Raw genomic sequence first — 27,013 nt, forward strand, 5'->3', positions numbered from 1 at the left:
TTGAAGATTTCAAGACTGGTTCGTTTATGAGTCGAGCCTAAATAATCGAGTTCGAATTCGAGCCGAGTTATAAATTGCATGTTCAAGATCAGCTCGTTTAAAATTTGGGTGAGCTCGAGCTTAAGTTCGAGTTCGTTGAAAATGACATTCGAGCCGAGTCGGGTTACTCGACAAGCTCAGCTCAACTAGAGCTTGAGATAGACTATTAAATTTTTTCAATGAGTGATCAAAACAGAATTTAAGCTCAAGTTTATGAACAACCTCTATGCATTTATTAATAACATAAATATATAATATGTAACTATATAAGGCATATTATAAAATATAGTACATAACTATAGTTTATAAGTAACAAATTAACAATATGTTATTATATATAATTAGAGAGTATAAACTATGGTATATGTATAATGTGAACAAATAGTAAGTCAAATATATTCTATAAAACTAAGCAACTATAATATAAGTATAATATATAACTATTGTTAACCATATGTGATGGGATATATATATATACTATTTAATATTGTTATATTGTTATATACTAACTATTAATAATAACTTAATATGTTAATTTAACATACTAAATATTGTTATCAAAGTATTATAATTAATATGTAATACTATATATATTATTCTATTTTTACTAATATGTATGTAAGATATGAACGAGCTAACGAGCCGGTCGAGCTTTAAACGAGCTGAGCTCGCGAGCCCCTATCGAGTTTTGTTGAGCGAGTCAGGTATGTATCACTTATTAATCAAGCGGGTTTCTACAATAACGATCGAGTTTCTGCAATATTGAGCTCGAATTTGGAACCTGCTAAATTGAGCGGATTGTCGAACGAACCGGTTAATTTACATCCCTAAGCACCATGTTGATTTGCTAACAATTTGGGGATCTCGATTCTTCTTTGGGTACCTCTTTCTTAGTAATCTGTACTAGTTATTATAACTAGGTAGTTTGCCACTATACTACATAAATCCAAATGGTTTGATCAATCGAACATCATGACACGCACATGGGGTTCTATCATTTCAAACTATGTTGGTGAAATTTTGCAATAATTTAGGATATTTAATAATTATTATATATTCTTATGTAAAAGAAAGAGAAAGTGAAAAATAATAATTCAAATGATATTTTAAAAAAAAAAAATATGCTCCAATCTTGTCCGTATATATACTATATCATTTGATTGGGAAAAAAATATAATTTAGCCCCCCAAATTACCATCATTTTTTCAGATGGCCTCTCAAACTATCAAGGCTTGCACTTTGACCTCTCAAACTACCAAAACCTTAGAAAAAGACTAATTTTGGCGAAATATTCTCATAATACTCCTCTCACTTGTCATTTTTCAATTAAAAATAATAATATAATAAAACAAATATTAAAAAAATTAAAAAAACTAATTTTTTTTTTCTTTTAAATATGGGTGTTTGGGGTGGCGTTATTTCCTAACCGCGACTCAATCATCCCGACACCCCTCCGGTCACCGCCCGTTTGCAACGCCGTGATGACCGATTTTATAGTCCGGCTCGTTGAGTTCTGATTCCCAATCATCAACTTGCTAATCTCGCTTGAGCTCAAGCTCGCCCTGTTCTGGAAAATATCCTCTACCTAAGAAAAAAGCTTGTGATCTTTGAGCCCCAGGTAGCTATTGGCCAACATTTTGAATGCCAAAAAATCATAGAGAGGAAAATAGATATAAACATCAATGAACAAGCTCACAGCCATTGATTTCTCTATCAGAAACCGATCGAAGTCTACCACAATGATGATAGAGTTGCTTGTCGTTTGTAACAAACAAAATTCAGATTTGAATCATTCATAACCTTCGAAAGATCAATATCATAGACATTGAAGGATAGAAAATTAGCCATGTCCGCGTTCGGAGAGGCGGGGATGAGTTTGCCGAGCTACATGCGTGCATCGTGCCTAACGACGATGCTGGAAAGAAGCAGTACGTCTTCCGGTCGATCACAACATTTTTTTTTAAAAAAAATATATATATATATATATATATATATATATATATAGTTTTTTTTAGTTTTTTATTTAAAAAAAATTAAATTAAATTTTTTTTGAATTGAAAAATGAAATGCAGCAGGTTTATTAAGAGGATATTTCGTCAAAATTGGCATTTTTCAAAGGTTTTAGTAGTTTAGGGGGTCAGAGTGCAAGCATTGGTAGTTTGAGGGGTCATCCGAAAAAAAAGTGGTATTTGATAGGCTAAATTGTATTTTTCCCATTTGATTTCATTAATTTGGAAATAGGTTAAAGAGTCTTTTACAAGAGATGAGAAAGTGAAAATTAATAATTTAAATGTTTAGAAATGATTTGATCTGATATTAAACAAATAGAGGTAACTTTTCATATAAGAAGTGGCAATGTTAGGCAAAATAAATCACTATCATTTGCAAAGGCAGAGCTAGAGGGGGTGAGAGGGGGAAAACGACTTCCCTAACCAAATAAAAGTCTATTTAGCCCAGTATAATAATTGGCCTGTTTCCCACCTTAGGGAAGGTTGATATCGAGATCCATCCCTTATTGAGCCAGGTTTAAACAAGTAAGGTCATGATTAGGAGATACCTGAGATGCTTTTCCTTTTATGGTCCTTTCGTGCATCCGTTTGTGAGGTGACTTAGTCGATCAGGCCTGTTAACCGTTAGTGAGGTGTATGTCAGACAAGCCGTCTTCGAGGGTGGGATGACTCACCAAGCTTAGAGTTGACCTGCCGACTGCATCCCATCCCGAGGGTGAATGGATCCTTCCAAGTCCAAGGGTAATGGGCTATGTTGGGCTTGAGTGGGCCTTGAGAGGCTTGAGGAGACTTGGTAAACGGTATCAAAATTATGTAATGAATGGAAGGGGATTATTGTTGATGTTCATGCATTTTGACTCGTGATTACCCTTTTCTATCCATAATCTTCCAGAGGGAGAACCAACCTGTTGCTTGCTGCTCTTATATCAAGCGTCAAGAGTTTAGTGTTTTTGTAATGTAATTGGTCATAAATTAAGGACAACAAATAAATAAAAGAGCATTGCCAATAATCATTATCAACCCACATCAAAGGGTAAAATATTCATGTTGCAAATTGCAATTGGATTCATTGCATGACATTCAAAACAATGTCGGTTGGTGATGGAAGCAAATCACATGTTTTTACATAGATAAATGTCACCTTGGGAGATGACCGTAATTGAAAACGAGAGGAGGATTGAATTAGGAAATTACATCTAAAAAGAATTACACAACAGGGAAAGAAACAAAGCCATCTTTCCACCTTTCATCATCCTGGCTAATCTACGGCACAATACTAATGAAAAGTAATTAATGGCTCAATGCATTTATGTGACAAAGTCAAATCCTCAATGTTATTTTCTAATTTCTTTTCCCCTACTGAAAAACTATATACCTAAGCAACTTTTCCCCACTCCTCCCTCCTTTTGCCAGTACCATTTTTTTTTTTTTTTTTTTTTTTTTTTATATCTACCTCTGACCCATTACGCCTTCTCTACGTCTGCGTCTCCTGCCTGATCGTCCCAACAATACTCTGCCATGTCGGCGGAGGCGGCTAACCAGTGACCCACCACCATCATTATCATCGCTGTTATTATTGTCATCTTGATCAGAGGAAACTAACCCACCCACAGGAGATGTATGGTGAATGCCAACACCATTCTGATCTGATCCATGGTGAAAGTTCCTCTCAGGCTGCCTCAGCCGTCTACTAAGGTCATTCCCTGACGGTCCAAATGTGTGCAACAGAAGAAAGACATTCACCAGATTACTATCGAAGCCCACCTCAAAGCCCCCATTCCTCTCTGCAGCATTTACATCAAAAGCCCCATCCTCTTCATCTGTATCAAACCCATTATGATTACTTTCTATTACATAATCTCCAAAAACCATTGCCCCTGGCATTGTTGACCTTATTGTGCTGATCACATCATCATGCTCCCGCTCCCGCTCAAGCCGTCTCCATTTCTGTTCAAGCGTGGGATCCACTTCGCGTGGCCGTGCAGAGGGGTGCTCTGCCCTTACATGCTTCCTCAGCTCCTTGTAATTTCCAATAAATGTGCAGTTATCCTGCATGCAGCTTCTCTTTTTTGCATTTAGATATTCTCGTGCAGGTTCAACCACAGTCCAACCTTTAACCTGGCCCCTGCAAAGGGGACAGGCAAGCTCGGCGACTTCACACCTCTCAACAGGCCCACTGGAATCTGGTACCAGAATGGGATTATTGACAGAGCCATGCACATCTTGTCCATCATTCGATGAGATTACTTTAGTATACGCTTTCTTGTACTGGTCAAGGCAGTTGGAGTACCGAAAGCTAGTTCCACACATGTAAGGACGACAACCTTTGTCATGAGAGGAACAGAGGAGAAGAACAGCATTGTGAGGGCACTCCATGCATACAGAACATGTCACATCTTCCCAGTCCTTTTTATCCAAAGCCTTGGAGCATTTCTTAGGGTACAAGTCCACTGAAACATCCGAGTTATAAGAAGGCAGTCGATATGGAGCTACCCTTGATTGTCGGGAAGCCATCCTGCGTCGTCCTCGGCTACCGTTCACCATTTCCAGTCTGTACCTGAAAACCATATTGCAGCATATATGAACATAAAGTTGCCACATTGTCAGCAAAATTCTTTATCTGAAAAATAAATAAAACTCAGGAATTTCCACACCGAATTGGTAGAATTGATCAAAACTGTTGCTGCATGTCAATCTGCTTTAATCACCACTGTTCTATCCCATGACAATGAAGCAGAACATAAGTTAAAATGCAGCCTGATTATTTATTGAAAAACAGTTACTTGAGAATCTTACCCACCAATTGTAACAAAGCAATATACACAGAGCAATCATTAATAGATTTACAGAAAAATAATTCAATTTAACTTTTGTTCCACGCAAAGGTCAGACACCAGCAGTAAATCTTCCTCATAACACACTTCTACATGTCATATGTGAAATCTTCACTTCTCTTTGTAAAGGTTGCAATCCAGTTGGACCGTGTATCTTAGTAATTCATCTTTAAAATTAATATGAGCGCTATCAGAAATTATAATTTTTGCCAAGCCTTTCTTTTTGTAATGATCTGTTCATCCAATAAAGAGAAATATGAGCACCAAAATTCTTAATCAATCAAACAAGGCATCACCAAAAATACAAGAGCAAAGGACCATATGGTATTAGCTACCATCCCCAGCAGAGCCTGTGGGACACTTTTCTTTAACTATTATATTTTGGCCGCAGCATGTGAAAATTTTCTGAGAGAAAGCTAACATATTAAGAGTGTCTATCCTCAATTGTTTGGGCCAATGATGCTATTTCTCTTTACTACAGTGTCCGCTACAAGGCTACAGCCAGAAAAAGTACATTTTGTACCAGATGTAGGATATAACTATTGCAATTAGTCACATATAAGTGCTCACAAGAGGAATGCACCTGAAATTCAGTTTATTATTAAAGTCACAAGGAAAGGCAAACCAGGTGGTCAGAATCTACTTGCTCTTTCGAACTCAACCATATTAGCCTTGATTGAAGTAAAGATTACTACACTTACTTAAAGACGTTTAGGGCGAACATATTTAGCATGGCTACACTTCCATAGTTCTTGCACACAAAGCACCAACCATAATACCAGTATTCTTTTGATATCATGTTTATATGCTCCAGAAATATGAGGCTGTCAAAACCCCCACTAGAGTAGGTGGCATGACAAAAAAGAAAAAGTAAGATTATTCCGAAAAGACCATGAACTAATAACTAAATAAGATTATCTCAGTACCTATTCTAATGCACAAACATGTAAATTGTACCTGAAACCCACCTAGAGATATCTCATATTACAATAAGTGATTGATGCAATCAAATAGTAAAAGAACAAAGGAAAATGGATATGGGCTACTTCGATAGAGCCATGATCTCCATTAGCTACTTCGAGGAAGCCGTGACTTCCAAAAAACCAACAAAGGTTTTAGGTTTGATAATAATTCAGCATGATATTTTATTCATTAGGATTATATAGAAGACGGCTAGGTCATAAGACATAACCATTAGGTCTAGCCGTCATTACATCATGTAGGAAAATTATCTAGGAAAGAAATAAACTAGTGGAAATACATTCCTTATTAGTTAAAACATTTAGGGAAATAAAATATGGAGATTATACTCCTTATTCTCTGCCGACTTGGGGCTTTGATACTGCCACGTGTACTACCACGTTAGCTCTAGAATTCTGTCCCTATCATCCCTCCCCCCTAACTTCCTTGTCCCCAAGGAAGAGTTCCAGTTTTGCAAAAATACTCCCTGCCCTTCCAACCTTTTACCTTCTTGCACAAGAACTCTATTTGCACAAACGCATGCCTGTCCACTGTTGCGGAACTTTGCTGCAAGAGCTCCTTTTACTGCCACATCCAGGTCTGCATCATCAAAATCTATTTCGAGAGATACCTTTTAAACAGTCCCAGCAGCACCTGCCATCTTCTTCTTTCCAACTGCTGTTGAGCCTGTGATTGTGATCTTTCTTACCTGTGTACTCGCAAGTAAAAAGAATCCCCTATATCAGAAGCGTTTCCCATAACCACGTTGACAATGCCCAGGGTTATTCCAGCCTGAAGAGAGAGCTCAGCTGCTACTAAAGCTGTGAGAGGCGCAATTTCAGAGGGTTTTATGACTACCGTACAACCACATGCAAGTGCAGGACCAACCTTTCGAGTAATCATAGCCAAGGGAAAGTTCCAGGGCGCAATTGCACTCAACACCTACAGACTTCTTACAGCGAGATGCATCCCAAAGCTTGGCTTTCTTGTTACTGGTTCGTGTCTCTTTCTTATAGTTGTTGGGTTCATGTAATCTTCTTTTCCCATCAATATGAACAAAGAGGCAAAAGGGAAGAGAGAACTAAACAGGTTGGCTTGGTCCTTGAATTATGAGAAGAAAGGGGCTCTATCGGCTAGAGGTCGCAACAAAGGAAGGGGTTCTGTATGCAATTATGATGCCTAAACTAATTTCGTGGAATGTTAGAGGGATTAATGAGATGAAAAAAAGAGTAGAAATTAGAGGGCTTCTAAGAGAATGGAGGGCGGATATTGTTTGTTTGGTGGAGACTAAGATGGCAATAATCTCAAGGGAGGTGGTGCGGAGTTTATGGGGGTGTAATCAGGTTGATTGGTGTTATTTGGGAGCCAATGGAGCATCGGGTGGGATCTTACTTATGTGGGATAGGAGAGTGGTGGAGAAATTGGAGGAATGTATAGGTAGATATACGGTTGCTTGTTCTTTCCGCAACATTGGTGATAATGTTTCTTGGGCGTTTGGGGGGGTTTATGGCCCTAATGATGACAGGGATAGGAGGGATTTATGGATTGAGTTAGCTGGATTGATGAATTGTTGGGAGGTGCCGTGGTGTATTGGGGGAGATTTTAATGTTGTTCGTTTTCCGAGTGAGAGGTCGAGCATGGCCAGTTTCTCAGCTGCTATGGAAGAATTTTCAGACTTCATCTTCATGCAGAACTTGGTGGATCTACCTCTTCAAGATGGCCAATTTACATGGTCGAATAACCACACATGGTCTAGAATTGATAGATTCTTAATTTCTGTGGAGTGGGAGGAACACTACCCCGAAGTAGTCCAAAGGAGGCTTCCAAGACTTCTGTCCGATCACTTCCCTTTGTTTTTGGATTGTGGGGCACCAAGAGGAGGAAAAAGGTCTTTTAAATTTGAGAACATGTGGCTGAATTATGAGGGCTTTGTTGAGCAAATCAATAAGTGGTGGTTGTCTTATGAGTGTTCGGGTTCTCCAAGTCACATTTTGGCGTTTAAACTGAAGGCATTGAAGACGGACTTGAAGAAATGGAATGCTGAAGTGTTTGGTGATATAGGGAAGAAGAAGAAGGAATTATTGGAGGGCATTTGTGAGCTGGATGCAGTTGATGAAGACCGAGGCCTAGAGGAGGAAGAGAAGGTTCGCAAGATAGATATGTCTAGAGAGCTGGAGAAAACTCTTCTGTGTGAGGAAATAATTTGGAGACAGAAATCCAGAGCTTTGTGGTTGAAGGAGGGGGACAAGAACACAAAATTTTTTCACAGGATGGCCAACTCGCGTCGCAAATTTAATCAAGTGGATTCTATAAGTATAGATGGTGAAATCTCCAAAGACCCAAAGGAAATTCAGGAGCATATAGTTCAATTTTTCAAAAACCTGTATGTTGAGAATTCTTCTTGGCGGCCAAGGGTAGAGGGCCTTTCTTTTCTTTCAATTGATGAAGATGAGAGTAGCTGGATAGAGAGAGGGTTTGAGGAGAAGGAGGTGTGGGAGGTCATCAGAGATTTCAATGGAGATAAGGCTTCGGGCCCCGACGGTTTCACTATGGCTTTTTTTCAGAAGTGTTGGGATATCTTAAAGCATGACATTATGGCTGTTTTTGCAGATTTTCACTCTCGAGGCAAGTTTGAAAAGAGTTTTAATGCTACTTTTGTCTCTCTGATTCCAAAGAAGAATGATGCTGTGGATGTGAGTGATTTTCGGCCTATCAGTCTTATTGGGGGAATTTATAAGATTATTTCCAAAGTCCTTGCGAACAGGTTTAAATCAGTGTTGGGTAAGATTATCTCAAACACCCAAAATGCGTTCATTGGTGGTCGACAAATTTTGGATTCAGTGCTTATTGCTAATGAATGTGTGGATAGTCAAATCCGTTCAGGGGAGTCTGGGTTGCTGTGTAAGCTGGATCTGGAAAAGGCCTATGATCATGTGAATTGGGACTTCTTACTCTACTTATTACAACGTTGTGGCTTTGGGGAGAAATGGAGAGCTTGGATTCGTTTTTGTATCTCTACGGTGAGATTCTCCATCCTTGTCAATGGAACTCCGACGGGTTTCTTTACTAGCTCTCGCGGGTTGCGACAAGGTGATCCTTTGTCGCCTTTATTATTTGTGGTGGTTATGGAGGCTTTGAGTCGGATGTTGGCTGCTGCGATGGAGCAGGGTTCGATGACAGGCTTTACTGTGGGACATAGTGAGTCAGAGGCAATAGTAGTGAATCATTTATTGTTTGCTGATGATACGTTGATTTTTTGTGGAGCGGAAGAAGAACAGATTCGACATCTGAGGTGCATTTTCCTTTGTTTTGAGGCAGTTTCGGGATTAAGGATTAATTTAGGAAAGTCAGAAATTGTTCCTATTGGTGAGGTGGAGGATGTTGAAGGGTTGGCCCATCTTATGGGTTGTAGGGTTGGATCGCTTCCTATGACAAATTTGGGTATGCCTTTGGGTGCCTCTTACAAGTCCGTTCGTACTTGGAAAGGGGTGATTGAGAAAATGGAAAGGAAGCTGGCTGGTTGGAAGCGTATGTATTTGTCAAAGGGCGGTCGGTTGACTCTTATTAAGAGCACGCTGTCCAATATCCCCACGTATCTCTTGTCGCTGTTCCCTATTCCTTTGAGGGTGGCTAATCGTCTTGAAAAAATCCAGAGGGATTTCCTATGGGGTGGCATAGGGGATGAGGCCAAATTTCATTTAGTGAAATGGAACAGGATTTGTACTCCGTTGCATTCAGGTGGATTGGGAGTTCACAATCTTTCCATGTTTAACCAAGCTCTTTTAGGTAAATGGTTGTGGAGATATGGTAGGGAGAGAGAGGCTCTATGGCGTTTGGTGATTGACGCCAAATTTGGGAGCCTAAAGGGTGGGTGGTGCTCTATTGAGGTGTCGGGTTCCTATGGAGTAGGGGTTTGGAAATATATTAGGAAAGGGTGGGAGAAGTTTTGTAATTATGTTCGGTGTGTGGTAGGGGATGGCTCATATATCAGTTTCTGGCATGATCGGTGGTGTGGGGAGATTTCTTTGAAGCTTTGTTTTCCAGTTCTGTATAGTCTTGTGAGGAACAAAGCGGCTATGGTGGTAGATAATATGGCTGTTCATAATGGCAATATTCATTGGAATGTTCTCTTTACGCGGCAATTACAGGACTGGGAGTTGGAGATGGTGCTCTCTTTCTTCGAGCGGTTGTACTCCACTCCGATTCGACAAGGAGAGGGTGACAAGTTAGTTTGGAACCTCTCTTCAAGGAGCTATTTTGAAGTAAGGTCATATTATGAAGCACTTAGTCGGAAAGAAGGTCCATCATTCCCGTGGAAGAAGATATGGTGTGCTAAGGCTCCGACAAGGGTGGCGTTCTTTGTTTGGACTGCAGCTTTAGGAAAAATTTTGACTCATGACAATCTACGAAAGAGGAATATTGTGGTTATTGAGTGGTGTTGTATGTGTAAAAAGAAGGGGGAGTCTATTGATCATCTGTTACTTCATTGCGACACCGCCCGTGAGCTTTGGAGTTTTGTGTTTTCTTTGTTTGGAGTTGAATGGGTCATGCCACAATCGGTGATGGGTTTGTTGACTACTTGGGGTGCTTTTCGAGGGCATGGCCTAGCAAAAAATGTTTGGCGTTTAGTTCCTCACTGTGTTTTGTGGAGCATTTGGAGGGAGCGGAATGCGAGGCTTTTTGAAGATGTCGAGACGGTAATGGTGGTTTTAAGGAAGCGTCTTCTTAACACGTTATATCTATGGATAGCTCCCCATCTTTGCCACCTAGGTGTTTCTACTTTTGTAGACTTTCTTAATTTATTAGTTGTTCCTCCTGTTTAGGGGCTCTCTTGTATACTTCCCGTGTATTAGGGTTGCGCCCCTCTGCGCTTTTTTATTGAATTTTAAATTACTTATCAAAAAAAAAAAAAAAAAATATATATATATATATATATATATATTTTCGGGACCCAAAGCCAAACAAAAGCTCTATTCTTTATCTCTCTCACACCACAGTGAACACGAGCGACTCCCCAAGGTGTGGAGGCACGACGTGAGTTGATGATGGCGCGTTTGGAAGGTTCGGTCCAGTGCTTTCTAAATTTGCGGCTGAGGTGGGCTGATCTACAACCGGTCAACAGTGGTTTGGTGGGAGGCCGATGTGAATGGATTTTTGTTGCTTCAACTGCTCTTTTCTTCCTCTTTTTATGTGACGGTGGCAGCCGATGAGGTAGGTGTTATGGGCAAGGATTGGCTTGCTGGAGAGGTGCGTGGTGGAGAGGAACTTTTAATTCTTCTCATGTGCTCCTCCATTCGTTTGCTACATTCATCTTTCCACGTGAGGAATTCTGACCACATCTTTTCTAGCCTTGCTTACTGCTCTGCATTTACAAAAATTTGGAAAGACATGGTGATGGTATGGATCGGAGATTGTTGTAAAAAACAATCAACCTCGGCTCTGATACCACTTGATGCGACCAAATAGTAAAAGAACAAAGGAAAAGGGATATGAGCTACTTCGAGAGAGCCATGATCTCTAATGGCTACTTCGAAGGAGCCGTGACCTCCAAGATACCAACAAAAGTTCTAGGTTTGATAATAATTCAGCATAATATTTTATTCATTAACGTTATATTTATATAGAAGATGGCTAGGTCATAAGACATAACCATTAGGTTTAGCCGTCATTACATCATGCAAGAAAATTAACTAGAAAAGAAATACATTCCTTATTAGCTAAAACATTTAGGGAAATAAAATATGGAAATTATACTCCTTATTCTCTGCCGACTTGGCGCTTCGATACTGCCACGTAAGCTCTAGAATTCTGTCCGTATCAGTGATGATGATCAAGCCATTGACTAAGCACTGGCTTTTCTTGATACTCAATATTACCAAAAAAAAAAACCTATGTTTCATAAAAACCACAAGAAACTAACTAAAAGACTAAGCAAGTAAGCTGCTGACTAAGCAAGTAAGCTGCTGACTAAGAAACTAGTAATTGTTTCATGGCGAAGCACCCTTAAAAGCCATCAAACCCAAACATGCCCACAAAAAGAAACCCAAACAAGCCCACTGAGACCTAAGCCCTAAAGCACAAAACCCACAAAGAGCACTCAAAGCAACAAAAGAAAAGCCCAAACAAACCCACAAGGACCTACCCTAAAACCTGAAACCCACAAGGAGCAAGAACCCAAAAACAGCAAACACCCAAAACCCAAAAAACAGTTGAAGCCCCCGTCAAACACCCAAACCTATCCCAAAAGCACCCCAACCCAACAAACCCCCCAAAACCCACGTGAGACACCCAAAACCCGAGCCAATGGAAGCCGAATTAAAAAGCAAACCCAAAATGCAAAGAAAAAGCCAGTCGTACAGGAAAAAAAAAAAAAGGCGGTGCCGCGTGGCGCCTCACGCGCCGGAGTGGCGCAAGCTCAGCTGGAGAAGCCAGCGGAAAGACGCGGAAACAGCCAGAGAAGCTACAGAGAGGCACGTGCGCGGTAAAAAGGTGCCAAACACTGTAGATCTAACTCCCAAAGCTTCAGACACCCCCTCAGCCACACGTGCCAGAACGGCGCGTGGCAGCCACCCACAACTGCGCTGACTGCGGAGAAGAGCTGGACCACGACAGAGAGTCCCCCGATGAGGCACATGCACGGAGAGGAGGTCCCAAACACCATAGATCTACAACCCAAGATGCAAAAGAACCCAACAACCACGCACACCGGCGCGGCAGCCACCCACTTAAGCGACGTCGATGGCTAAGACTAGAACAAGCCGGCGAGGCCTCGGGCGAGGCGTGTGTACGGAGAAGATGACCCAATTACCGTAGATCTACACCCAAGAAGAAGAGAATCCCAAAACTAAAAGACCAAAAAGAAGAAGAAAGAACACTTGAGAACCTAGACCGGAAGGGTATCGGAAGTGGAGGAGGGAGGGAGGAGAGCCTCACCTCCCTCCTCACTAGACGATCTCAAAAAAGGCTAAGGGTTTTTTTTTAAAGGGAGACAAGAGATTCTGATCACCGAATTACAAAATGTTAAAAGAGCTTTGTCGTCCAAGTACTAAAATCAACCTTAATTCACAGAATTCTCTCTTTCCACATTGCTTTCTCTAAGTTGGATAAAACTCGGGGTTGAAATGTTGCAATACTAGAATCAGCCCATTCTCGAGAGCTTCTTCAGCATATGGTAGGAAGTCAACATGATATTGCTTGCATATTTTCATTGGAGGCAGCACATCGATGATAATGAAACAACTGTTCAGTCTCAAGTCAATCTCCAACCAAGCAAACCAATTACAAGCAAGTTACTTTGTTACATATTGAGCATTTGATTATACAGATAATACTGAAAAGTGAAAAATATTTATTTCTGAGAACCATCTTCATCTCCTCAAAATATGTCAATCTAGTCATTTAGTATCCACAATGAATTTAGAAAATTATGGCAAAACCTAATGCTTTACTAGCTGATGACATAGAAGGACAGCAACTTAATTGATGCTGGACAGTTTCTAGGAGTAGTAAAATGAGCTGTCGTGTAGAAATAAAGAGAAAATAGTTTGGAAGTGTTGCACCTCACTTCCTTTTTTTTTCCTCACATGTAAACATAAGTTATGTAAAAGATCTCCAAATACACCACATAAGGCATGACAGAACCAATCTTCCACATGGCCACATCCCAAAACCTACAGCATTGACCTTTCCAGAAAGTGAAAAGGTCTACTACTTGATTAGGCATAACCCAAACCAACTCTACAAGGCTGAAAATGGTATTCCATAGGGCACCTCACTTCCAGAACCACCTTACTTCTTGATTTAGGAACTCAAGGAATTTCAAGAGCCAGTAAGCTGCAGAACTGTTCTTCAAATTCTCTTTTCTAGCTAATAATGAAACTAAATGATGGCTGAAAACTCTTCAGAATCTCCTTGATAAATGATATAGTTACAACCTTATTTACAACCTCAGAAAAGCAGCTCAATCGGTTGGGGACCACACCTCATAAAGCAGAGGTCACTAGTTCAAATCTCCCCTTCACCCTCTCCTTGGGGACAAAAAATCACTTTTTTTTTTCTTTTATATAAGTAAGCAAATTATTATTAAAAGTGAAAAGCGCAACCCAGGTACACAAGAAGTATACAAGAGAAACGCTTAATTAGGAGAAGAAAAAAGAACAAGAAAATCGTTAAAGCTAATCACTAAAGAAGCGAAACACGTAGTTGTCCAAGAAAAAAGAGAATAAAAGGTCTTGCTCCTCTAAGATCCTTTCTTGATCCTCAAAATTTCTATCATTTCGTTCCCTCCACAAGCACCAGAAAAGGCAGAAAAATGCACCATCTTCCACACAACAGCATTCTGAGAGCGCCCACCCTCCACCAACAAGCAAACAAATCAATCACCCTATGAGACATAATCCAAGACAACCCAAAGCAGCTGAAAATAGCATTCCATAAGGTGCAAGCGACTTCACAATGGTGAAAAATATGGTCCACAAACTCCCTATTCCTTTTGCACATGTAGCACTTATCAACCACGATGACATGCCTCTTCCTAAGATTTTCCATGGTAAGAATCTTTCCTAGAGCCGCCGACCATGCAAAAAAAGCAACTTTCAAAGGAGCCTTGGTCGCTAAATACTCTTCCAGGGGAAAGGAACGTCATCTTTACAAACAAGGACTCTATAGAAAGATCTAACATCAAACTCCCCTTTGTGAGAAGGGGCACACCAAAGCTTGTCTTCTCCTTCCCTTCTCACTCTAAGGGAATACAACAAAGTGTAGAAAGAAGCCAACACATCCACCTCCCAATTGTGGGCTGCTCGAATAAAGCTAACATCTCACTTAATGGAATCACTAGAAAAGTCCAAGTAAGCTGCAACAAACGCATCCTTCTCATGAGCAATGCCATACAAAACCAGGAAAGTTTCCTTAAGGGTCATTTTTCCGCACAATAAATTACGTAAAAAAAAAATAAATAAAAAAATAAATAAATAAATAAAATAAAATAGTCCCACATTTCCCATATCTCAATAATGAGGTTTTTTGAAGAACTAAACCAAGTAAGCTGGTAGTCTTATAACAAGAATGATATTTAATAACCCATTTATAGCCTAACTTAAGTAGATTACTTCATGACGAGGAACTTATTCTAAGTGAGTACGCTGCTAAGAAAGCAACTACCAAGTTGCTTCATGCTGAAGCACTTTAGGGCTAAGTACATGGAGACAAGCAACCTACTGACCAAGTAGGTACCCTTTCTTGAAGTCCAACACCGGCCAAGGTTTGCCAAAACAAACACCAACACTAGCCAAAGTTCGTCGGGGAACACCTACACTATCCAAAACACACAAGAAAACTCCAACATGCACAATGTCAGGTCGACTTAGATTTAGGTCAATTCAATTCAAATTTGGGTTTTACCCGATTAAGTTGTTACGAAAAAGTATGGATTTGTTTACTTGGACCAAACTTGGACATAAGCCGAAGTTGATCAAGGATTGAAGTGAAGCGTGAGTCAAACTTGACTGAGCAGGCCCAAAGGTAAAACTAGAATAAAGTAGGCCAGGAATTGGATTATACCGAGTCAAGAGATATTCATGTTCTCCGAAGGAGGGATAGTGGCACTTGAAGCCAAACACTGACCTCCATCTTCGAATCCGACTGGAGATTCACTGCCGACAACCAGATGATGCCAATAACCACCACGAAAACACTAATAGACACCAGCAAGGACCACAATCACCCACAAGCTCAACCAAAACACAATCAACCACAACCTCAACCGAAACATAATCAATGACAACCACTAACCACCATAACCATGGACAAATACAACCACTGAAGAAATAACCAGCCACCTTTATAGACGCAGCCAACTACCATCACAATACAAATAACTAATCAAAAACAACCAAAAGCCACCGCAATCGAGGGATTTCACCAAATAACTTGTAGACTTTTTTGGCCACCACACAACTATTGACCGCTATGAACAATTGACGAAAACCACCACATTGATAAGGTCAATGGTGACAGCATCTCAATTGCTATAGTGATGACCGGCGTCCAACCATAGATATTGGGCCTAAGCCGTAGACAACATTGTTGTAGAAGAAGAGAAAGAAAGCAAGAAAAAGACAACATGAGGGACAAGAATTTTTTTACAAAAATCTTCTAAGCTTTGACAACATGTCGAGATTAGGGTTTTCACAAAAGAGAGAAGCCTTGTACAACTTTGGCCCTTAGCATATGTTACTATTTATAGAAGCAAAATATGGGTTAGTTTGGGAAGAAAAAAAAATTAAAAGGTGCTTTTTGCTTTTTCATTGTGTTGTAACATAAAGGTGAAACTAATTTTGAGTGTTTTGCATTTTGAGTTGCCTGTATTAGCTTTTGCTTTTTTGCTAAAAAACATAAAGCTCCCTAACAAGCGTTACCAAACGAGCCCTATATCATTCTAGAGGAGAGGACAACTAGTATAATATTCTAGAAATAAGATACCTAATAGGGACGGACACTTGGTCATTTCCTCTTCGTTTTTATTACAATACTACCCTCCTTGAGCCCCAAGATCCTAGAATTTTGCCTCCAACTCACTTCCTCCATGAGAGTGGATCTTTCAAATTCGCTAACGATTTCTGCCTTCTTCATACTCTCCTAGCACCCTTGAGTGCCTTTATAAACCACCCAATCTATGTGGACTACTCATCTTCTCAATATAAGACTAGGGTGTTACAAGCAATACCCACGAAAATCAGCTAGCAAACCTTTCAACCAAGGAACTTTTTTCTTTTATATAAGTAAAAGAAATTCATTTGAAGCACAAAGGGCGCAACACTAGTACACAGGAAGTATATAAGATAAAATACCTAACAAATCAAGAGCAAGGAAAAACAAAAGAACAAAAATGTACATAGGTAACATAGCTAGAGACACGAGGTAAGGTGGTAGCAGAGCTCCACTTAAATAAGGATTTGAGAAAACTAGTCCATAGATCCACGTTCATTCTCTCGACCATTGAAGCCTCGAGTGTTCCTTTCTCCCATATTGCACCAGAATAAAAATGAAGGTATTGCATTCCAAACAATAATGTTGTCATTCCGGCCAACCCTTCTATTCCAACACGCCAAAAGGTCCACCACCCGTTTAGGCGAAACCCACTCTACCCCAAGCATCTGGAAAACCATAATTCACATCTCTCTAGCTGCATCACAATGAAGAAGAAGATGATTCGGAGTTTCTCAACACTTTTTACATATACAACACCAATCTATCACTATGATGAAACGCTTGCGTAGATTATCCAAAGTGATAGTTTTCCCAAGGGAAGAAGCTGTTCACGTAAAGAAAGCCCACCTCAAAGGATCCTTAGTCCTCCAAATGCTCTTCCAAGGAAAAGGGGAAGCAACATTAGGGAGAAGGACCTTATATAAAGATTTGACCACAAAAGCTCTTCTTTTTTCGGGTTGCCAACATAGGCTATCATCACCCTCCTGGCCCGCTCTAGCGGAATACAAAACGTGGAAGCAAAAGGAGACGGAATCCACCTCCCACTTACTAAGAACATGTACAACCAACTCAAACCCTTTAAGCCCATCCAATTCTCTCTTTTACACGTATAAACATACAAACACATGGAAAAACATTCTCTAGAAAGTAATGGCACGTTTAGGTATTCAATTTTTTGAAATCTAAATTCAACTATAATTTACTGCGCAAATTCCGAGGCAAAATAAAGTTGAAAAAGATGTTTGGATGGTTTGACTTCCCGAGACAAATTAAAAAAAAAAAAAAAAAAAAAAAAAAAAAAAAAAGATAAAATATGATTTGTTTTTGAAAAATTGCGAATACCAATAGAATTTGTTTTTGAAAAACAATGCACCCAAACATCCCATGATATTCCAAACTTCGTGAGGCCAGAAATCCACTCACTAGTGTAACTTGGCTCCAAATCTCTCAACATCCTAGCAACGCACACTTCCCTCCTAATTTCACAGGTCAATGTTACGTTTGCATTAGAAAATTGCTATTTAACCTTTCAAAATTCCAGGGCATGCATCTTCCTGCTCCAAAAAACAAACAAACTAATAGACATGAGTCTTAAAACCTTAATTCCCTCTTTAAACCATCAAATTGCCTCACATTTCCCAAGTCCGGGATACTCTAAGCTCAGCTCTGAACAATGTAAGTAGTGTTGCTCCCTCCATATTGACCTGTCCCGCTACCAGATCAATAATAGAGTCTCAGCTGACTACCTAACAAACACGTTATTTTATCCAACCATACCAAGTGAAATGTCCAATCAAGAGACCCATTAAATTATGAAGTCATAGAGACTCTTTTTGATGATGGCATAGAGATTTTGTTTCTGGATCATTCAAAGACTTACTGAAATATTGTATTTATAATTACCTTTTTATTTTATTTTATTTTTTAAAAAAAGTGTCTTAAATCTATGTCAATCCTTAAAACTCGGTTATAACATGACGGATTAGGTTCACTACAAGAGAAAGTAACTCAGTTGTTTCATAAGCATTTAAACATACAAGGAGGGAAGAATCTGATATCAACCTGAACAAAAATATCAAAAACTATAAAAATAGCAACTCCAAAGTCATCAATATCGAAGAGAACCAAGTAATCCAGTTTTCAAATGAATTATCCAAGCGTAAAATACAATTTCAAAGACAACCAAAATTGCAAAAAAAATTAATGATAATGATAACAAGATGTGAAAAGAAAAATTAATGTCTGGAGAGTTATTACCCGAGGCAAAAGAAAAATTCAGAAAAAATCTACCAGCAAGCAGTTGAAAGAACTCAAATATTATAAATACACACACATACGAGAGAGAGAGAGAGAGAGAGAGAGAGAGAGAGAGAGAGAGATTGTTATTATGCAGAAATATATTGCAGCACCACCAACGAATCCAAAGTAAAATAACCAATTACAAGGATAAATCAATAGTTAAAATAGGCAGCCATGTTCTATTCTCTTTTGTCTTTATTTCTCGTTATGCATATACGCTGTCATGTCCAAGAATGTAAGAACTGGGAATCAAGCAAAAAGCAAGGCGCTAATGCCTGATTTGACCCAATTCGAGAAAGAAATGCACAATTACAAAAATAACATAGTTCCGAGTGTAATTCTGCAAATCCAACAATGATATCAAAATTAAAACTTGATAGGAATTCAGCCAAATGAAGCATGCAAAGAAAAGAAACCTCACCTGCCTCGCAGTTGAAGGAAATCTAGATTCACAAACAATTTGCAAAGACCAAAGTGCGTCTGATAATACCAAAAACAATGCAAAGTCAGAGGCTATAATACGAATTTCCGAATAGAAAACGCGCATAGCCAAAGAATCACGCAAAAGAACAGTTTATGTATAAAATAATAAACGATGATACGAAGCTAAGATGTGAGGGCACATGGCTTATGGCCAGGACCTATATCCATCTGAGATCCAAATTAGTATTATTTTAAATATTTGAAAGAAAAATAAAAGAGATAAAGAGTGAAAGTAAAAGTAAAGGTGTTCAAAATTATTTAAATAAAAAAAAAATGTTGTTGAAAACTGCCCGTGCTTGGGAGCCAGGAAGACAAGGGAAAATTAAAGGAAAAATGAGAACTTGAGAACGCTGAACGACAAGCTCAGCCGAGAAAATGGTTTCCCAATTCCCATATCTTGCAAATTTTCAAAAGGAAATCCTTTACCAAACGAAATCTGTGTAGCATAATACCCGAAATTGCAGTTCAGAATAGTTAATCGCTCATCGAAGACGTGAGAATTCAGAGACAGAGAGAGTGCGAGTGCGAGAGAAATAGGGTTTTCTATCACGAAACGAAAAGCACGGACGAAGAAACTGAGGGCAAACGTATAGAGAGTTCTATCGGATTCGTCGAGTCATTGCTACGCTACTCTCTCTCTCTTTCTCTCTCTCTGTGGCTGTGACATCAGAGACGGAGAAAGAAAAGAGGGATTAGTTCAGAGATGTGAGGCGAATGGGGGAATGCTTCACGCGCTACTAAGGGGAGTGCACGCAACGCTCACGTAGCTTCACGTGGTGGCGTCAGTTCCGCCTTTAACTTCAACCTGGCCGGGAATAGGAAGGCGTGACTGTGGTTCACGTGTTAGCATCCGCGACGCCAGACTTAATTCGCTTCTTAAAAGTTAAAACTTCAAAGCACTTCCGCTGATTTGTTTGGAAAATGGTTACCAGTATTTTTACATTTTTTTTGTGTTTTTTTGTGTTTTTTTTTTTTTTTTTTAAGTTCAGTAGTTTTACATCAATTTGTTTGATTCACACGCAAACGCAAACGTATTCTTTTTTTTCTTTTTTTCTTTCTTTTTTAAAAATAAAAAAATAAAACAAAGACCAATTTCAATCATAACATGAAAACAAACCACAGCATGAAAGCTCTACATAACCAGAGTGGAAAGCTTTGATGATACGATTCCCCTAATGCTCTCCAAAAAACAATCAAGCCGAACACAATCAGAAGCACTAAGGACTCCCTCTTTGGCCAGATTGTGAGTTGCGAAATTCCCTTGTTGTTGAGTGTTTGGCATGCTGTGTGTGCATTAAAGAAAAGAGAAGAGATGGATGGGCTGCTATTTTGGTTCGGCTAGTGCAAGGGAGAAATAGTTATGGTGCGTTTGGGTATTAAATTTTGAGAATTAGAATTGAATTCTAATTCTAGTTACAAATATCGAGGTAAAAAATTGTGTTTGGATGTTGAATTTTGAGATTGAAAAATATTATATTTTAATGGTAAAAAATGATTGGAAGTTTAAAAAGTTGTGTATAATGATTGGTATTTTGAAAAGTTGTGTAAAATAATAATTTAAATAATAATAATATATTATATATTGATTATTTAATTAAAAAATAAATAAATAATTTTTTTTTTTTAAAAAAAAAAAAAAACTGATGCAGGGGTGGCTGCCGGTTGGCAGCCACCCCTTTGGGGGTGGCCGCGCGCCACCCCCGGAGGTGACCGGGGGAGGCCGCGCGGCCACCCCCCGTGGTCGGGGGAGGCCGCGCGGCCACCCCCGCTGGCCGGGGGTGACCGCGCGGCCACCCCCGCTGGTCGGGGGTGACCGCGCGGACACCCCCGCTGGCCGGGGGAGGCCCGCGCGGACACCCCCGCTGGTCGGGGGTGACCGCGCGGCCACCCCCGCTGGCCGGGGGAGGCCCGCGCGGCCACCCCCGCTGGCCGGGGGAGGCCCGCGCGGCCACCCCCGCTGGTCGGGGGAGGCCGGGGGAGGCCGCGCGGCCACCCCCGCTGGCCGGGGGTGACCGCGCGGACACCCCCGCTGGTCGGGGGTGACCGCGCGGCCACCCCCGCTGTTCGGGGGTGGCCGCGCGGCCACCCCCAAGGGGTGGCTGCCAACCGGCAGCCACCCCTATTGTTTTTAATTAATTTCTTTTATTTTATTTTTATTTAAATTTATATTATTTTATTATTTATATGTGGGACCCACGCGCTTTTTGGGAGACAATTTTCCCTGCGCGTGGGCCCAGCTCTTACACAAAATATCAGCTTAAAATTCAAACGAGAATCCGGGTCAAATTCGGGTATTCGGGCGGGTGGGCGGGTTTTAGTAAAAATCCGAGTGGAATAATTATTCCACTCGGTTCCCAAACAGATCATTAGGGAGCTAAAAAAGAAAGAAAATAAATAAGAGATGGGAGTGAATATGTGTGTGTGCGCGCTCCGGGCAGTGTATCTGTGTGAGGAATAGAGATTTTTGTGAGGTTATGGCGGTGCTTGGGTGTCGGATAGCAGGGGCATGTGTGTGTGAAGAGTGTAACGTGTGTGTGTGTGTGTGTGTTGGGTTATGGAATGAGTATAGTGGTGTTTGTGCATATGTGTAGATTATGAAGAGGGTGTGGTGATGTTTGTATATGTGTGTGAGTTGGCAGTAAGTGAGAGGAGAAAGTGTTTGGGTGTAAATGAGGAGGGAAGAAAGAAAGAAGGAAGTGCCTGTGGGTGTGTTTCGGGTAGAGCGAGAGAATAGAGGGAGGATAGTGTTTTGTGTAAGTGTGTTTTTGTGTTTAAAGAAAGAGAAAAAGAATATTTATATTTATTAAAAGTTGTGATTATATATATATATATATATATATATATATATATATATATATATATATATATATATTTATGTGTTTAAAAGAATATGAATATGTATATGTAAAATGTATGGATTTTATGTATAAATATGTATTGATATTTTAAAAAAAAACAAAAAGGAATATGTTTTGTTAGGAAAAGATATTTTATAGCACAGTTATGCTATTTTAATATCTGGCGTTAAAATAATAATGTCGTTTCTGTTTAACTTAAATAAACAGAATAACGAGATTTTATACCCTTATATTTTTTTGTCTATAAGGTGTTTTATAAATGTTAAAAGAAGTTATATTTATAACGATGCTCAAACAAGACATTGAATAAGTAGGTTCATTAAGTATTATTTTAATTAATTTATTAATGCATAAATGTAATTATGTAGTTACTCGGAATTGTCTTGTGGATGGAACAGTAAGTATCTTTATACTTACTGAGGGTGATACTGGTAGACTTTTCCTCAATATGATGTTTACTATTTGTTTATTTGGTTGCGCATATGATTTTACATATTTTATATTTTAATTAAACTGCTTAATAACGAGCTGATAGATAGAGGGGGTTATAGGCCAATGGTGGGACCATCAGATCCCGTTTGAACCTAATAAATAACCTGACGCTAGGACCTTTGGCTTCAAGTAACAAACTTGTTAATATTTTATACTGGCAACATTCTTGTTGACAAAAACACTCTATGTAACGGTTGCTTTTTAACAGGATTATCGGTTCTATTCAGAGTCTTCAAGTATTATGGACAGTGTCTCATTTCATGCCATGTGTATGGTCACAAGTTTCTAAGAAGATGTCCATGAAGATTCCATGCAATTTCCAAATCAAAACAGCCGGTTCCTGTGCAACCATCTGGATAAGCCTCTTAAGGCGTCCGAACGCCCCGCAGTGTCTAACAGATTACGTTGACATCGTCTGGATGATAGAGCAACACCATCCGGACGCTAGGTCAATCATAATTCTACACTGAGTTGGATTTCAGAAGTCGACACTGTTAAGGAAGTCTCTGCAAGTCGTTCGGACGACGTGGCAACACTTCTGGACGCTGTCCAGCATTTCAGAATATTCCAGTATTCCGTTTGAATCGGGAAAGGAGTTATAGCAAAGACCGTCCAGACGCTCGGCCAAGCCGTCCAGACGTGGACCTGATAAGGATAGAATTGCGCTGTTTCTGAAAGACGGTCGCAGAAGATTGTTCGGACGTGGCTAACTTCCGTCTGGACGCTCAACAGCCAGAGTTCGAATTTCAGCAAATTTAGGTTTTCTGTAAGCCTATAAATAGAGGGCCCTAGGCTTGTAAATTGTATGAATTTTGTATCGAATTCCATAGTGCTTAGAGAGGGTGTTTAGGGAGAATCGAAGATCTGCTAGCTCTCAAGTCGTTGCCGGTGTGTGCTCAACAGCTCGTGTGAAGTCTATCTTAGGTGTTGGCTCTAAGGTAAAGGATTCCATCAAAAACTCCTTCAAGTAGGAGACTTGGTTGGAAAGCGTTCACGATGGGCTTCTTGTCAGAGTTAAAGGTATGATTATTACATAAGGGTATGTGAGTACGAGTGTCTTGTAACTAGCTTTGTTTTCAGTATAGTGGATATCCTGAGTTTGGCTGCCCTGGAATGGTTTTTCTCTTCACAGAGTTTTCATTTCGTTAACAAATATCTTGTCTTCTTTTATTTTTCCGCATTTAAGATATTTTGTTACACACAAACACACACTTGGTTGTTAGAAGTCATTATTTTAATTTTCAAAACCAATAAACGTTAAGTGAGGGGACATTAATCCCGAGCTAACACACTATACCGGACCTATGGATTTATGAACGAATGGTGTGCAAAAGATGATTAATTAAGACACTGCATTAAAACTGTCACATTACTACTTTATGATTATGTTTATGTACAATTTATGTCTATGCTTATGTACAATTCACTGATATCCGCACATCAATGGTTAATCATATTTAATTAGATAAATTCATTCTATGCATGCTATAAATAAACAAGAAGTTACCATATTAAAGAATAAGTATAATCCATCTTCGGTTGGCACGGACCGTCCACCTAACCACTAAGATGCGGTACGACCCGTCTTCCCTAGGCATGGATTAGCTACGTCTTTAATAGGATACATACAATCAATGGAAAAGTATAACCCATCTTCGGTTGGCACGAATCGTCTACCTAAATTATACTAAACTAGGATGTAGTACGATTCGTCTTCCCTAGGCATGGCTTATCTAATCCTCTTGATCATATGTCAATTAAACCCGTTGTATAATCATTATTCTCATAATCACAGAAAATAAGAATAATTTGAGTTCAATAAAGGTAAAAAGCTTTCTAAGACAAGAGAAGAATTCTACCAATATTGATTATGAATTGAAGAACAATTGCATTTAAAAGATGAAGAACAATATCAAATTGTAGCAATTCTCGTAATTATACAACCAACATGCATAAACTAAAATTCTCTAAATTAAAATACAATCAAACCATTGTGCTTGGATAGGGCTACATCAGTACTCTACAAAGGTTTTTAGCCGCTCATGACGTTGCTGCAATGGTCTCTTGCCATGATTACTTCTCTTCAACTCTTCAAGCCTTCAAGAAGTTTTTCTCTGAATTTGCTCTAGGTAGCAATGTGTCTTTCTTCAATGTTTAGAGGCATATTTATAGAGATTAGGAGAGGCCTAGAAGCTCTTAGAATTCCATAAAAATTGACTCTTGAGTCTCCTTGTCCAAGTAGGAGATTGAAACTTCAATCCAAGTAGGAAAAGGATTCCAAATTCGTCCAGGATTGTGGTATTTTATTACGGGGCTATTTTGGTATAGTAAACTTCCGAATTTGGGAAAAGCTATTTCTGACATATTTGTTTAAGTTTTTCTTAGCTTTCCAACGCCACTAATTTCATAGCAATTAAATATCTGAGTCAAAAGTTATGATCAAAACACTGAGATATGTGCAAAATCCAAATTTGAATCCAATCCGATTTTGACTCTTAATGGAGAAATTCCGATTTAATCCTTCTCTTGATTTGATTAAACTTAACCACATCATATAGGTCTTCTATTACGATTGGTTAAGCTTAAACATATCTTCTAGGTCTTCTCAAAGTGTGCTTTAAGCCCAAAATTAATGAAATTAATTGCATCTTTATTTAAAATCTGAAAACAATAAAAACAACACAAAATCAAACAAATAACAATGCTAAAGAATTAACATATATAAGTTAAGGGATTTGAATGTGCAACATTCAATGCTTATCATGTTCTAAGCACATGACATGCGACAAGACGTTACTAAAAGAAGTTCAGATGGGAAAAGGTGGACGGATCACCTATGGAGATGGGAGTCAATCCAAAGTCATTAGAAAAGGAATCATTGATATTCCAGGTCTTGGGACATCCCATGAAGCTTTGTACGTAGAAGGGCTCAAGGCAAATCTTCTTAGCATCAGCCAATTTTGTGACAGTGACTTGGTGGTGCAATTCTCCAAAAAGGAATGCAATATATTTGACAGCAGTGACAGATGGCTTATGGGGGGAGAAAGAACTACTGACAACTGTTATGGTCTTCCTAGTCTCACTGCAGATCCTCAGATCCTCTGCAATAAAGCAACCATAGATGACAGTGAGCTGTGGCATTGGAGGTTAGGACATCTAAATTTCTCCAATATGTTAAAAATTGCTGGTAGAGAAATTGTTAAATATCTGCCCAAAATGGAAAAGACTGGGAAAAGAATCTGTGGTTCTTGCCAACTGGGGAAACAAACTCGAGCGGCCCATAAGAAGACCTCAGGTATTCATACTTCAAAAAATTTAGAATTGCTGCACATGGATCTCATGGTTCCCACTAGAACTGTTAGTCTGGGTGGGAAAAGATATATTCTGGTTATTGTGGATGATTTCTCTCGATATTCTTGGGCTATCCCCCTTCGGGAAAAATCTTATGCTTTTGATGCAGCTCAACATTTATTCAAGAAGATTCAGGTTGAGCAAAACTGCCAGATTATGTGAATCCGCAGTGATCATGGAAGAGAATTTAAAAATTCCAAATTCGAAGAATTCTGTCTCTCATACAGAATCAAGCAGGAATTTTCTTCTCCTATCACTCCTCAGCAAAATGGAGTTGTTGAAAGAAAGAACAGAGTTATTCAGGAGATGGCTCGTGTGATGATCCACTCAAGGAATCTTGCTCAACACTTCTAGGGAGAAGCAGTTAACACTGCATGCCAAATTATCAACAGAGTATACCTAAGGCCTGAAACAAACAAAACTCCATATGAAATTTGGCGAGGTAAGAAACCCACTGTAAAGTATTTCAAAACTTTTGGAAGTAAATGCTATATCCTTCGTGACAGGGAGAATCTTGGGAAGTTTGATTCCAAGAGTGATGAAGGTGTATTCTTGGGATACTCCACAAACAGTCGTGCCTACAGGGTCTTCAATAAAAGGACAGAGACTGTGATGGAATCCATAAACGTGGTTGTTGATGACAAAGAAGATGAGAGACCAAGCAGCAGTGAAGAAAGTCAGCTCAATACAGTTGAGCCAGCTCAAACTGATTGTACTAAGTCTTCTCCGAACATGTCTCCAGAGAAATCTCTCTCTCCCACGGCTTCGGATACCACTTCCTCTACTTCCGAAGATGTGGATATTTCTACTAATTAGCCTAAGCAAGCCTGGGTGAAGCACAATCATCCTCCTCAGCAGCTCCTCAGAACCGTAAATGAAGGGCGTAGGCTAAGAAGCAGAGTCATTCAGCCCAACAGTGAAGTAGCCAATCAAGTTTCCTACAGTTGCTACCTTGCTCAGTCAGAACCCAAGAAAGTTGATGAAGCTTTACAGGATGAAGGATGGGTGTTTGCCATGCATGATGAGCTCCATCAATTCACTAGAAATGATGTTTGGACCTTGGTTCCCCGTCCTGCTGAACATAATATCATTGGTACTAAGTGGATTTTCAAGAATAAAACAGATGAGCATGGCACTTTGGTCAGGAATAAAGCTTGCCTTGTTGCTCAGGCATATACTCAAATAGAGGGAATAGACT

General features: G+C 39.5%; 1 protein-coding gene across 2 annotated transcripts; it reads right to left on the bottom strand.

Moving 5' to 3' along the window:
- Window positions 1–3,093: 3,093 nt before the first annotated feature.
- LOC133882512 (uncharacterized) lies at window positions 3,094–19,792 on the bottom strand. 2 transcript variants are annotated; one of them, XM_062321701.1, is made up of 3 exons: window positions 19,567–19,792; window positions 19,057–19,111; window positions 3,094–4,605 (listed from the first exon to the last, which is right to left on the bottom strand). In XM_062321701.1, exon 3 carries the CDS (start codon window positions 4,590–4,592, stop codon window positions 3,498–3,500), a length of 1,095 nt encoding a protein of 364 aa, XP_062177685.1. In that variant the 5' UTR covers window positions 4,593–4,605; window positions 19,057–19,111; window positions 19,567–19,792; the 3' UTR covers window positions 3,094–3,497. The 2 variants fall into 2 exon arrangements, with proteins under 2 accessions (XP_062177685.1, XP_062177684.1); XM_062321700.1 differs by having other exon boundaries at window positions 19,053–19,111; window positions 19,567–19,790.
- Between the last annotated feature and the right edge of the window lie 7,221 nt (window positions 19,793–27,013).

This window comes from Alnus glutinosa, chromosome 11 (assembly GCF_958979055.1).
Source record: "Alnus glutinosa chromosome 11, dhAlnGlut1.1, whole genome shotgun sequence".
NCBI lineage: Eukaryota > Viridiplantae > Streptophyta > Magnoliopsida > Fagales > Betulaceae > Alnus > Alnus glutinosa.